At 37.8% G+C, this 13,841-nt stretch overlaps 1 protein-coding gene across 3 annotated transcripts in view; it reads left to right on the top strand.

Annotated features, from left to right (window-relative positions):
- The window catches only part of CEP112 (centrosomal protein 112), a 443,305-nt gene that overhangs the window by 162,484 nt on the left and 266,980 nt on the right, over positions 1–13,841 (top strand). For all 3 annotated transcript variants that reach the window (XM_023729297.1, XM_023729296.1, XM_023729295.1), the window contains one exon: positions 8,195–8,330. In XM_023729297.1, coding sequence (XP_023585065.1) covers positions 8,195–8,330 — 136 coding nt within the window. The remainder of the gene's footprint in view (positions 1–8,194; positions 8,331–13,841) is intronic.

Raw genomic sequence — 13,841 nt, 5'->3', positions numbered from 1 at the left:
CTAGTTAAGGGAGCTAACTAAGTAGTACTTGGACAGTTGTACCTGGGGCTTATCTCATTCAGATTACTACTGTTAAATGTGAATACAGGCATACCTCATTTTATTGCATTTAGCCTTATTACACCTTGCAGAGATTGCGTTGTTTTACAAATTGAAGGTTTCTGGCAACCCTGCGTCGAGCAAATCTCTCAGTGCCATTTTTCCAATAGTATGTGCTCACTTCATGTCTCTGTGTCACATTTTGGTAATTCTCACAATATGTCAAACTTTTTCTTTGTATCTATTATAGTGATCTGTGATCAGTGATCTTGATGTTACTATTGTGATTGGGGGCGCTATGAATCGTGCCCATATAAGATGGCAAACGTAATAAATGTTGTGTGTGTTGTCACTGCTTCACCGACCAGCTGTTCTTCCATCTCTCTCCCTTTCCTCAGGCCTCTATTCCCTGAGACAGGACAATATTGAAATTAGGTCAGTTAATAACCCTACAATGGGCTCTAAGTGTTCAAGTGAAAGGAAGAATATCATGACTCTCATTTTCAATCAAAAGCTAGAAATGATTAAGCTTAGTGAGGAAGGCATGTCAAAAGCCACAATAGGCTGAAACCTAGACCTCTTGTGCCAGTTAGTCAAATTGTAAATGCTAAGTAAAGATTCTTGAAGGAAATTAAAAGTGCTACTCCAGTGAACACATGAATGATAAAAAAGTAAAATAGCCATATTGCTGGTATAAATAAAGTTTTAGTGGTCTGGATAGAAGATCAAACCAGCCACAACACTCCCTTAAACCAAAGCCTAATCCAGAGCAAGGCCCTAACTCTCTTCAATTCTGTGAAGGCTGAGAGAGGTGAGGAAGCAAGCTAGCTGAGGTTGATTCATGAAGTTTAAGGAAAGAAGCCATCTCCATAACATAAAAGAGTACAAGGTGAAGCAGCAAGTGCTGATGTAGAAGGTACAGCAGGTTATCCAGAAGATGAAGGTGGCTATACTAAACAACAGATTTTCAGTGTAGACAAAACAGCCTTATATTAGAAGAAGATGCCATCTAGGACTTTCATAGCTAGAGAGGAGATATCAATTCCTGGCTTCCAATTTCAAAGGACAGGCTGACTCTGTTGTTAGGGGCTAATGCAGCTGGTGACTTTAAGTTGAAGTCAGTTCTCATTTACCATTCCAAAAATCCTAGGGCCCTTAAGAATTATGCTAAATCTACTCTGCCTGTGCTGTATAAATGGAACAACAAAGCCTAGATGATAGCACATCTGTTTACACCATGGTTACTGAATATTTTAAGCCTACTGTTGAGACCTTCTACTCAGAAAAAAAGATTCCTTTCAAAATATTACTGCTCATTGACAGTACACCTGGTCATGCAAGGGCTCTGATGGAGATATACAAGGAGATTAATGTTGGTTTCATGCCTGCTAACACATCCTTTCTGCAGTTCATGGATCAAGGAGTAATTTTGACTTTCAAGTCTTATTGTTTAAGAAATACATTACATAAGGCTGCCATAGATAGTGATTCCTCTGATGCATCTGGGCAAAGTAAATTGAAAACTTGGGGGAAAGGATTCGCAATTCTAGATGCCAATTAAGGACGTTTGTGATTCATGGTAGGAAGTCAAAGTATCAGCATTAACAGGAGTGTGGAAGAAGTTGATTGTAACCCTCATGGAAGACTTTGAGGGGTTCAAAACTTCAGTGGAGGAAGTAACTGCAGATGTGGTGGAAATAGCAAGAGAACTAGAATTAAAAGTGGAGCCTGAAGATGTTACTGAATTGCTGCACTGTCATGATAAAGCTTTAACGGATGAGGAGCTGCTTCCTATGGATGAGCAAAGAAAGTGGTTTCTTGAGATGGAATCTACTCGTGGTGAAGATGCTGTGAACATTGTTGAAATGACAACAAAGAATTTAGACTACTATGTAAACTTAGTTGATAAAGCAGCAGCGGAGTTTGAGAGGATTGACTCCCAGTTTTGAAAGAATTTCCACTGTGGATAAAATGCTATCAAACAGCGTCACATACTACAGAGAAATCTTTCGTAAAAGGAAAAGTCAATTGATGCTGCAAACTTCAGTATTGTCTTATTTTAAGAAATTGTCACAGCCACCCCAACCTTCAGCAGCCACCACCCTGATTAGTCAGCAGCCATCACCATTGAGGCAGGACCCTCCACCAGCAAAAACATTACGACTTGCTGAAGGCTCAGATGATGGTTAGCATTTTTTAGCAATAAAGTATTTTTTAATTAAGGTATGTACATTGTTTTTTAGACATAATACTATTGCACACTCAATAGACTACAGTATAGTGTAAACGTTTGTATATGCACTGGGAACCAAAAAATTCATACGACCTGCTTTATTGCGACATTTGCTTTGTTGCAGTTGTCTGGAAGCAAACCCGCAATAGCTCCGAGATGTGCCTGTATTCCCTTTGGGAGAAAGAATTTGTTTTTTGAGGTTGTCTTGTAAACCTGGTGACATGACTTAGAGACGTCAAGTAACTGAATAACGACAAAAACAAGAGAATTGGGTAAAATAGAGTATCTTTCTGCATGTTTTCTTCATGTAAATCTTTGTAATAGTAAAATACAGACCAATACCAATTCCCATTTTACTGAGCAATCTTTCTGACTCCTGAAGCTTTAGATGTTTAGATGTTCACAGTTTTTACTATAATTTGCCAGAGACCACTAGTCTTAACAGTCAGGTGAAAAAGAGGCCGAAGTAGTTTATTCATTTATCATACGAAATGCATACATGATGCATTTTGCATCATACCTGTTGCCGTTGAGTCAATTCTAACTCACAGCGACCCTATAGGACAGAGTAGAACTGCCCCATAGGGTTTCCAGGGAGTGTCTGGTGGATTCGAACTGTCTCTTAATGTTTTTGATTGACTCACTATAATCGATTTAAGTACCAATTGACAGCCATGAACATAGGTGCTGCTGCTGTTTGAAAGACTGTTTTGCAGCCCAGCTGGAAAGAGAATAGAGTCTCTTCTAGCTGTTTTTTCAGACTTGTTTGAAGTTTTGTGTTTTGTTTTGTTTTTCTTGGAGTTTCCAGTTGAGATGCCAAGCTGGCAGCAAATGAAGTATACTGTAATGTGAAACCATATAAATATATGTTGGATCAGTGCCATCATTTATCAAAAGTACTCGTACAGAAATGTGCAAAAGGAAGATTTTCACATTAAGGTTGACTTGTACATATAAATATTAGCTTGTAAAGCCCAAGAAATACTGACTTGTCATCCATTAGTCCCCTACATTTTATTGCCTTTTTGGAATAATCATGTACTTCAGAGCATTCCTTAATCTGAGCTAGCTTGTGGATGTGTAAGAATGCAGCTCTCTTTTTCCTTTATCCTTTATATTCTCAGATGAAGAAAATTTACTGTATTTTGTAAATAAATCTGAGCTATAAAGCCAGTTGTCTTCCCACTTTTTTATCTTCATGGAGGCCCAGCTTTACGACGTTTGAGTGATACTTTTATACATGGCCCGGCAAATGGCTCCACTGAAAAAAATAATCTTCAAAGCCATGATTTGTGTGTTTGTATGTGTGAGTGTGTGTGTATATAAGGCATACTATTTGGAATCCTGGTAAAAAGTAACACTGTTTTTATGTTAGTGAGGAGCAGGTCCCTAATTCAGATTCTCAAAAGTTTTCACGTCTCTTCAACACCTTGCAGACACTAAGATGGATTTCTCATTAAAATGATTACCACCTCTTTATCTAAATTAAAACAGGTGTTTTATTTAAATTATGACAGAAGATTCTTAAATGTTAGTGGGTCTCAATTTATTTGTCATAGTTTAACTGGACAAGAACACTCATTTACGTTAGTTGAGTCCTCCTTTGGTATTCAGCTTTACTACCAGATTAACTCAGTAGGTGTTGTGAGAATAGAAACTAGTTAGGAGATTTCACACATTTTCCCTTGTTGCTGTTTAAAATAAAGTTATATTTGATATCTATAAATCAGGATAGAAGTTACAAGTAAAAACAGTATGCCTTATTGCACAAAGTTTTATCTTAACGGTATTTTTATTATGGTCTCTAATACATACCTGATGATGGCTTAAGTTCACAACTTCAGTTGATGTGGTCGTAAGTTAATTATAAAGTAAATGAACTAAACTTGATAGCTAAGAGTGAGGTGATGTAGAGAGAAATAGTTATTCTATTAAATTGACAGCATTTGCATTAACTGAAGCTCATGTTGCTTATTGGACAACAAATATAAAACAACTGACTTCCAACATGCACTGAACAAAGTTGATATTTCAGCCATAGGTTGTGTATTATTATTAAATACGTTAGTAAAATCTTCCTTTGGCTAATTAATGGTAAAAACCGAAAACCAAACCCACTACTGTTGAGTTGATTGAGACTCATGATGACACGTGTGTGTACGTAGTTTTAAACATATGATACATAAACTTTTAATGTTTTCAAGTATAGCCCACTGTATTCTCTTCTCTATTTATAGACAGAGAGACCAAGCAAAGGTAAACCTTTAATAAATTTTAATAATTATGATATAGTCTTTCCAGGTGCTTTTAGGAGGGCCTTAAAAGTTAAAGACTTATATAGAATGAAATAGTCCTTGTAGTCCCCAAATGGCAGAGAAGCAGCCCTTGTGCTACCTCACTCCAGTGCCCTGCATTGGAGACATCGTTCATCAACCATAGTAGCCTCTCCATATGAGCCCCGTCTCAGAACCCTTTTAATAGAGCATTCCAAGCCGCCCCTTCCAGTCAGTTGGGGAACCATACCAGAGAACACCTTTTGTCAACCCAAGTCAAGACCATGGTACGTAATACAATTTGAATAACTTTATGTTGTTTCCATATGCTGTTTTCATATTTAAATACTTGAATATTAGAAGAAAATATTCAGTGTTTAAGTCAAGCTAACCTTACAAACAACCCAGTGCTTCCTTCTTTGCAGAATAATGTTGTTAGCTATCTTTTGGTGCCAGCAAGTCGGCCCTGACTCATAGCGACCTTATGTATAACAGAAGAAATGTTGCCTGATCCTGCACCATCTTCATGATTGTTTGTAAGTTTGATTGAATCTATTGTTTTGACTGTTGTGTCAGTCCATCTCATTGAGGGTTTCCCTCGTTTTCACTGACCCTCTTCTTTACCAACCGTTATATCCTTTTCTAACAGTTGGTCTTTCTTAATGACATGTCCCGATGGTGTAGTGATAAAGAGCTTGGCTACTAACTGGAGGGTAAGTAATTCGAATCCACCAGCTGCTCCTTGGAAACCTTATGGGGCAGTTCTCCTCTGTCCTATAGGGATGCTATGAGTCGGAATCTACTGAACAGCAACGGGTTATTATTATTTTTTCTTTATAGCCATCAGAGTGCTCAGTCTTTTCTGTAGTGATACCTCTTGTTCAGTATCACATCCAGTTATTAATTGCTGTTGTCTATGAGCTAATCTTGCCATTAAGTGGCAGAATCAGAGCTAAAAAATCTTGACATTAAACATCACTAGTATTAAGGCCTTAGCAACCAGTAAACATTAAAAACATTTTGTTATACCAACATATAAGAAAAATGGAGGAAAACAAGATATTCAGGTTTCTGCTGAGTAGTTAAGACAGATAGCCTAAAGAAAGCCTTTAAAAAGGCCCAGAAGCCTGTACCACATTGCTGCCAAATGCAGTAAGTGGGAGCCGCATGTGCCTGCACCACGTCTGGATTGGCTAAGCTCTCATGCAGGGCATCACACACCTTGAGGCAGAGTATTAAGCCCTGTAGGTCATAAAAATGGTGTCATGTGTGTAAAATAGACACACAGAGAAAAAGATATTTCAGTGGAAAAATTGCTTTGCCTTTCATGAGAATGTAGTGTTACTGTCAACTTTAGATGGAAGGATTTGTGGGTAGATACAAAGAGATAAATAGACACATGTGGTACTTAAAATGAAAAATAAAAAAGGGATTCATCGTATGTTCTTCCAGCCCAAATATAGCAAGCTGCTTATTTGCAGATAAGCCATGCCCATACACAGGAGTAGAAACCCCAGTCTGTACATGCATTGCCACATCTCTTTATGAAGGGACAGGAGAGTCTTGCTGAAACGGAAACTAGGTGACACTGTTTTTAACTTTTTTGAAGAAGGCGTGATATTTTGATATTTGATGTTGCATGTAGTTTCTTATTGGAAAGCCTAAAAATTATTAAGGATCTGAGAGAGATTTTTAAAGTCAGATCCAGGTAACCCCCAAAAGCTCAAATTACTTTTTTCCCAGATCTTAAAAGACAGTGGTGGCATCATGGATTGGGAAATGCCTTTTGCTCCGTTATGATGTTTAGATAAAATTTTATTTGTGTGAGTTAAATTATTCCTTCCTCAGCATTCTTCAGTATTACAGTTAAAAATAAGATAGTGTTCTGTATTTGTGTAAACATTCCATTTAGGGAAGGTGAGCCAAGTTAATGTTATGTATGCCATCATGTGCGTCAGGGCTGTATGCTTTCACTGTACTTATTCAATCTGTATGGTGAGCAAATAATCCGAGAAGCTGGGCTATATGAACAAGAATACGGTATCAGGATTGGAGGAAGACTCGTTAACAGCCTGTGATACGCAGATGACACAGCCTTGCTTGCTGAAAGTGAAGAGGACTTGAAGCGCTTATCCATGAAGATCAAAGACCACAGTCTTCAGTATGGATTACGCCTCAACATAAAACAAAAATCCTCACAAATGAACCAGTAAGTAACATCATGATAAATGGAGAAAATATTGAAGTTGTCAAGGATTTCATTTCACTTGAATCAACAGTCATTGCTCATGGAAGCAGCTGTCAAGAAATCAAACTATGTATCTGCTGCAAAAGTGACATCTGTGTTAAAAAGCAAACATGTCACTTTGATGACTACGGTGCATCTGACCTAAGCTATGGTATTTTCAGTCACATTATATGTATGTGAAAGCTGGACAATGAATAAAGAAGACTGAAGAAGAGTCGACGTCTTTGAATTATGGTGTTGGCAAAGAGTATTGAATATATCATGGACTGCCAGAAGAATGAGCAAGTCTCTCTTGGAGAAGTTCAATCAGAATGCTCCTTAGAAGTGAGGAGCTTTCTTTGGACACGTTTTCCAAGGGACCAGTTCCCGTAGAAGGACATCATGCTTGGTAAAGTAGAGGGTCAGCGAAAAAGAGAAAGACCTTCAAGGAGAGAGATTGACACAGTGGCTGCAACAACGGGCTCAAACAGCAATGATTGTGAGGATGGCTCAGGACTGGGCACAGTTTCGTTCTGTTTTACATAGGGTTGTTATGAGTTGGAACTGACTCTATGGCACCCAGCAACCACAACAATATGTGTTTGTAAACTTAAAGTCTTTATTCTTTCCCTCTGTCAACATGCAAAGATTTCTCAGGTTTTGGACTCCTTTGACTATGTAATTTCAGTTTCAGTGTGAAGAAATGAGACGGTTATTAGTTCTTTTAGGCAAGTTTTCAGGAGCGCAGTTAGAATGTCAGGCCATCATGTTACTCGGTCGCTTCTTCCTCCCTGAAGGTCACCTGCTGAGTAGACATGCGTATATTTCCATTGGTAATGAGTTTTTTAAATTGAGATATAATTTCACATGCCATAAAATTCACCCTTTTAAAGTATACAAGTTTTAGTGTTTTCGCAAGGCTGTGCAATCACCACTAATTCCAGAACAGTTTCATCATCCCAGAAAGAAACTCCATACCATTAGCAGTCACTCCCTATTCCCCCTCCCTCCAGAACCTGGAAATCTACTTTCCTTCTCTGGATTTACCTATTCTGGACATTTCCTAAAAATTGAACCATACAATATGTGGTATTTTGTGACTGACTTGTTTCACTTAGCATAATGTTTTCAAGGTTCATCTGTACATGATGCATGGTAGCATGTGTCAGAACTTCATTTCTCTTTTAACTGAATAATATTCCACTGGATGGATGTATCATGCTTTGTTTATCTGTTCACCAGCTGATGGAGGTACGTGGTTATAAATAGTTTTGTTGTAGGGAAATTTTTGCAAGTAATGGTGCCCTCATCAGAACAGATTTTTTTTTCTTTTGAGAAATTTTATTTAGAGAAGTTAAATATTCTTTTATTCAAGCCTAATTCTTTTATATTTGAGCTCTGAAGCTTTTTGAACTTTTCTAGGGAAAAAGAGGAGCAGCTAACTCGTGTGACTGAAGTTCAGAGATTGCAGGCCCAGCAGGCAGATGCTGCTCTGGAGGAGTTTAAGAGGCAGGTGGAACTGAACTCAGAGAAAGTCTATGCTGAAATGAAAGAACAGGTAAGAACGCCTCCACACTTTTTGAAAGCCAGTCTAGCAGTAAGAAGGTAATTCTAATCTTAAATATGACAGAAACATATTTTACCTTAAAAAACTTTATCAAAATTAGTCACATAATAGGGTCAAAGATTCAGAATAAGAAAAGCATATTACCCTTTGTTCATTCTTAAACCTATGCCAAACTGATCGTTGGAAAATGTTTGTCTACAAATGTGGAACCCTGGTGGGACAATGATTAAGAGCTCAGCTGCTAGCCAAAATGTTGGCAGTTCAAATCTACCAGCCGTACCTTGGAAACCCTAGGGGCAGTTCTCCTGTGTCCTATAGGGTCCCTATGAGTTGGAAGTGACTTGATGGCAGTGGGTATCTACAAATGTAGTCATGGCAGGAATAAGCTGGCTTTGGGAAGACAGATCTGCCTGCAAGTAAAATCACATGAGCAATCAGTTTCCATAGTGTAAGGGCTCATGTTAACCAGGTCTGCTTTTGTTAATATTCCATACATATTGTTTTATTGATCAGTTACAGCACATTATTTTCAACTGGCAGTTCAGGAGGACAGGGGCTGTCTCTGATTCTTGTATAGGTTAAGTAGTGTATTTTTTTTAATTTTGAGAGAAAAAAATGGTAAGAATAAAGAGAATTATTATAAACATGTACCTATCATGAAGAATTGGCAGTTGTTAATACTTTGTTTAGTTAAGCTAAAGTATTGCAGTTGAAATTGATGTTTACTTTGCTGTTCATGTCTAATCCCAAAACTCTTTTCCCTCCACCTCTGAGAAAACTACCACAATTAATTTAGTGTGTATATTTTCAGTCTATTTTATATTTTTATATGGATTTATATGTCCATATCTACTCCAAATATGCAGTAGAGCTGCAATTTCTAAGAGAAAACCAGCATATGCATTATTTGGAACATCATAGTATTTTTAGGTTTTTCCAGAGTTTGTATTTTGAACAGTCTTCCTTTTCTGTTGTTTTGAACTGCTTTGTTCTCTTCTTACAGAAATCTTTTTTGTCAGAGCAGCCAAGCTGTAGGACGTCTTTTTCCATTTGGAAACTGCTGTAGGTAGCAGACAATGGGATTTTGAGTTTAAAAAAAAGAAAGCTCTGAGTTTGTTTTTGAAAGTGAATTGCTGTTTCAAAAATGAGGCCCAGGAGAGAAAATGGAACAGTCTTAAACTTTTAAAAAAAATTGCTTCACATTGTTTGTTTCACTTTGAAGCACTTTTTAAAATCTCATTTACAATTGCTTAAATAATAACATCTTGGTCTAATTTTTACTTCAGTGGAGAATCCATTATTGGTGTTAGCTGTCAGCGATTGGTTGTGTAAAATATGTATATTTTAATTGTGGAAATACATTACTCTGTTAGTATTATTTCTACATATATATGTATTTTTATGTTTGTAAAATAGTCTCCTGTATTTGCCTATTCTCTGTGAAGCAAATAAATGACTGAAAAAGACAGCTGTGTGCTTTGAACTAGTGGCAGTAATTCTGAAATGATACTTTTTAATCTTGTAAACTTACTGCATAAATGTCAGCTAAGTAGTTCTTTCTGGGGTTTCCACTAATAACTTGACTTTTCTAGTTTATTTTTTCTCCTCTTGAAAATACATCCTCATTAAATGGTAGTTGCTGCTAAATAGTGTCCTCTGGCTTTGAATGCTATTCCTTTATAATTATCAGCTGTGTGGTATTAATGTTATACTTGGAAAAGTCCCTGGTTTGCCGTGAAGACCAAATTCTGCAAACCACTGCTGTTGATTACTGGGGTTGATTCTAGCTCTCAGCACAATTGAAACTGCTTAGCCTATTTTTTGCATTCCAGGTGATTATAAATTTAGTTCATCATCCTGTTATTACTGTTGAATTAATGAAGATAATTCTCAAGTTACAAGGAACAAAGAATATCACCTGGATTATTTGTGTCATTATGTGCTGATGGATAACAGACGTAAAGAAAAAAGAATCGTCACACAAACCATTGCTTGTGACTTACACGTTTGTCCATTAAGTTCCCTTAAGGTCTTGTAAGAGTAGAATTGTGGGGCTGTGGGACTATATGACTAGGGAAGGGATCTTATCTGATCTGGTGCTCCGAAAACGCTAGGCTGATGTGAAGGCTAGGAGGCTTCACCTAAGAGAAGGTGGGTGTGGAATCTATATAAGGTGGGGTGGCAGAAAGAGACATTAAGGATAGTTTCCAACAGAACAACTTTTCAAAACCCTGGATAAGAAAGGAAGAGCACAACATATTTGGGGAACATAAAGAAGGCCCTGTGACTGGCACACACAGTGGAAGGAGGAGGGGGCCACACAGGAAGGGAGTGGATGACCCTACATCTAAACGAAGGTCTGTAATCTTCCACATTTTCTTTCTACCTAGTCCTATCCTGATTTTACAAAGAGGACATTTGATGTTCAGAAATGTTAAGTATCTTGTATAAGTTCCAATAGCTAGCATTTGAGCAACCTGAGATTTGAACCTATTCATCCCATTTCCAAAACCAATTCCTCCTTTTAAAAAAAAAAAAAAATTGGTAAAATATATATAACATAAAATTTGCCATTGTAACCATTTTGAAGTATACAGTTCAGTGGCATTTATTATATACATAATGTTGTGCAGCCATCACCCCTATCTATTTACAAAATCTTTTCATCAACCCAGTCAGAAACTCTGTACCCATTAAGCTATAACTCCTCATCACTCCACCACCCCCAATCCATGGTAACTTCTGGTCTACTTCCTGTCTCTATGAATTTGCCTGTTGTGTATATTTCATGTACATGGAATCAGATGATATTTGGCTTTTTGTGTCTGTTTATTGCACTCAGCATAATGTTTTCAAGGCTCATCCATGTTGTAGCATGTATCAGAACTTCATTTCTTTTTATGGCTAAGTAATGCTCCATTCCACCACTCGTCTGTCAGTTTATCATGCTGTGGTAGCTTGCATATTGCTGTGATGCTTGAAGTTATACCACTGGTATTTCAAATACTAGCAGAGTCACCCATGGTGGAAGGTTTCAGTGGAACTTCCAGACTGAGACAGACTGTGAAGAAGGAAATGGCAGTGTAGTTCTGAAAAAATTGGCAGTGAACACCTTATGGATAGCAGCAGAACATTGTCTGATATAGTGCCGGAAGATGAGCCCCCTCAGATTGGAAGGCACTCAAAAGATGACTGGGGAAGAGCTGCCTCCTCAAAGTAGACTCAACTTTAATAATGTGGATGGAGTAAAGCTTTTTCATTTGACGTTGTGGCATGACTCAAAATGAGAAGAAATACCCGCAAACATCCCTTAATAATCAGAACGTGGAATCTATGAAGCATGAATCTAGGAAAATTAGAAGTTGTCAAAATGAAAGGAATACTTGAAGATGAGTATCCTAGGCATTCATGGTTTAAAATGGACTGGTATTGGCCATTTTTAATTGGACAATCATATGGACACCTATGCTAGAAATGACAAATTGAAGAGGAATAGCAACACGTTTGTCATCCAAATGAACATTTCAAGATGTATCCTGAAATACAAGGCTACCAGTGATAGGATAATATCCATACGCCTACAAGAAAGACCAGTTAATACAGCTGTTATTCAAATTTACACATCAACCACTAGTGTGAAAGATGAAGATTTGAAGATTTTTACCAACTTCTGCAGTCTGAAATTGATTAAACATGCGATCAAGATGCATTGATAATTACTGGAGATTGGAATGTGAAAAACAGAAATGAAGAAGGATCAGTAGTTGGAAAATATGGCCTTGGTGAGAGAAATGATGCTGGAGAGTGCGTGATAGAATTTTGCAAGATCAATGACTTATTCATTGGAAATACCTTTTTTCAGCAACATAAATGGTGACTGTACATGTGGACCTCACCAGATGGAATACACAGAAATTAAATCGACTTCATGTATGGAAAGAGACAATGGAAAAGCTCAATATCGTCAGCCAGAACAAGGCCAGGGGCAGACTGTGGAACAGACCATCAGTTACTTATATGCATGTTCAAGTTGAAGCTGAAGAAAATTAAAACAAATCCAGGAGAGCCAAAATACAGCCTTGAGTATATCCCACCAGAATTTAGAGACCATCTCAAGAATAAATTCGATGCATTGAACACTAATGCCTGAAGACCAGGCAAGTTGTAGGATGACATCAAGGACATCATACATAAAAAGTAAAAGAAAGTAAAAAGTCATTAAAGAGACAGAAAAGAAAAAAAAAGATTAAAATGGATGTCAGAAGAGAGTCTGAAACTTGTTCTTGAATGTAGAGTAGCTAAAGTGAAAGGAAGAAATGATAAAGTAAAAGAGCTGAACAGAAGATTTCAATGGGTGGCTCGAGAAGACAAAGAAAAGTATTATAATGATACGTGCAAAGACCTGGATTTAGAAAACCAAAAGTAAAGAACACACTTGGCATTTGTCAAGGTGAAAGAACTGAAGAAAAAATTCAACCTCAAGTTGCAATAGTGAAGGTTTCTACGGGCAAAAATTCAGCGACATATTAAGCATCAAAAGTAGATGGAAGAAATACAATCACTTTACCGAAAAGAATTGATCGACGTTCAACCATTTCAAGAACCGATGGTACTGAATGAAGAAGTCCAAGCTGCACTGAAGGCATTGGCAAAAAACAAGGCTCCAGGTGTTGACAGAATACCAATTGAGATGTTTCAACAAACGGATCCAACACTGCAAGTGCTCACTTGTCTATTGTCTCAGCAGCGACGATTGTCGGGGCGGCGGAGACAGTAGCCAAACACAACTCTTACAGAGAAGTGGGGCCAAGGAGGGTCACTCAGAGGAGTCGACCCCCACTTCAGTCCCAGGAGTTTATTTATAGTCAATATAGCAAGCAGTGAAGCAAATCACAGAACAGTGGGCTTTAGGTGAATAACAAGAAGTTTCGGGCAAGAAAGAATGGGTTTCAAGTAAACAAGTCGATTAGTAAAGGAACAGTGGGTTTTGGAAAAACAAGTTGTCATTGCTGACACGTTTCACCGTGTTCCGCACATGGGCGTTTGAGAGGCTGAAGTTAGACATAGTGCAGCCATGTTTAAATGGCACATATCCCCACAGTCTATGCCAAGAAATTTGGATGAGACAACTGCCTGGCCAACCAACTGAAAGAGGTCCATATATGTGCTCATTCCAAAGAAAGGTGATCCAACAGAATGCAGAAATTATCAAACAATATCATTAATACCACATGCAAGTAAAATTTTGTTGAAGATCATTCTAAAGTGGTTGTAGCAGTACATTGACAGAGAACTGCCAGAAACTCAGGCTGGAGTCAGAAGAGGACATGGAACAAGGGATATCATTGCTGATGTCAGATGGATCCTGGCTGAAAGCAGAGAATACCAGAAAGATGTTTCCCTGTGTTTTATTGTCTACGCAAAGCCTTTCGACTGTGTGAATCATAACAAATTATAGATAACACTGTGAAGAGTGGGAATTCCAGAACACTTAATTGTGCT

This window comes from Trichechus manatus, unplaced genomic scaffold (assembly GCF_000243295.1).
Source record: "Trichechus manatus latirostris isolate Lorelei unplaced genomic scaffold, TriManLat1.0 scaffold00028, whole genome shotgun sequence".
In the NCBI taxonomy this organism is placed as follows: domain Eukaryota; kingdom Metazoa; phylum Chordata; class Mammalia; order Sirenia; family Trichechidae; genus Trichechus; species Trichechus manatus.
The sequence above is the reverse complement of the archived record's forward strand: the minus strand, read 5'-3'. Positions and strand labels throughout refer to the sequence as shown.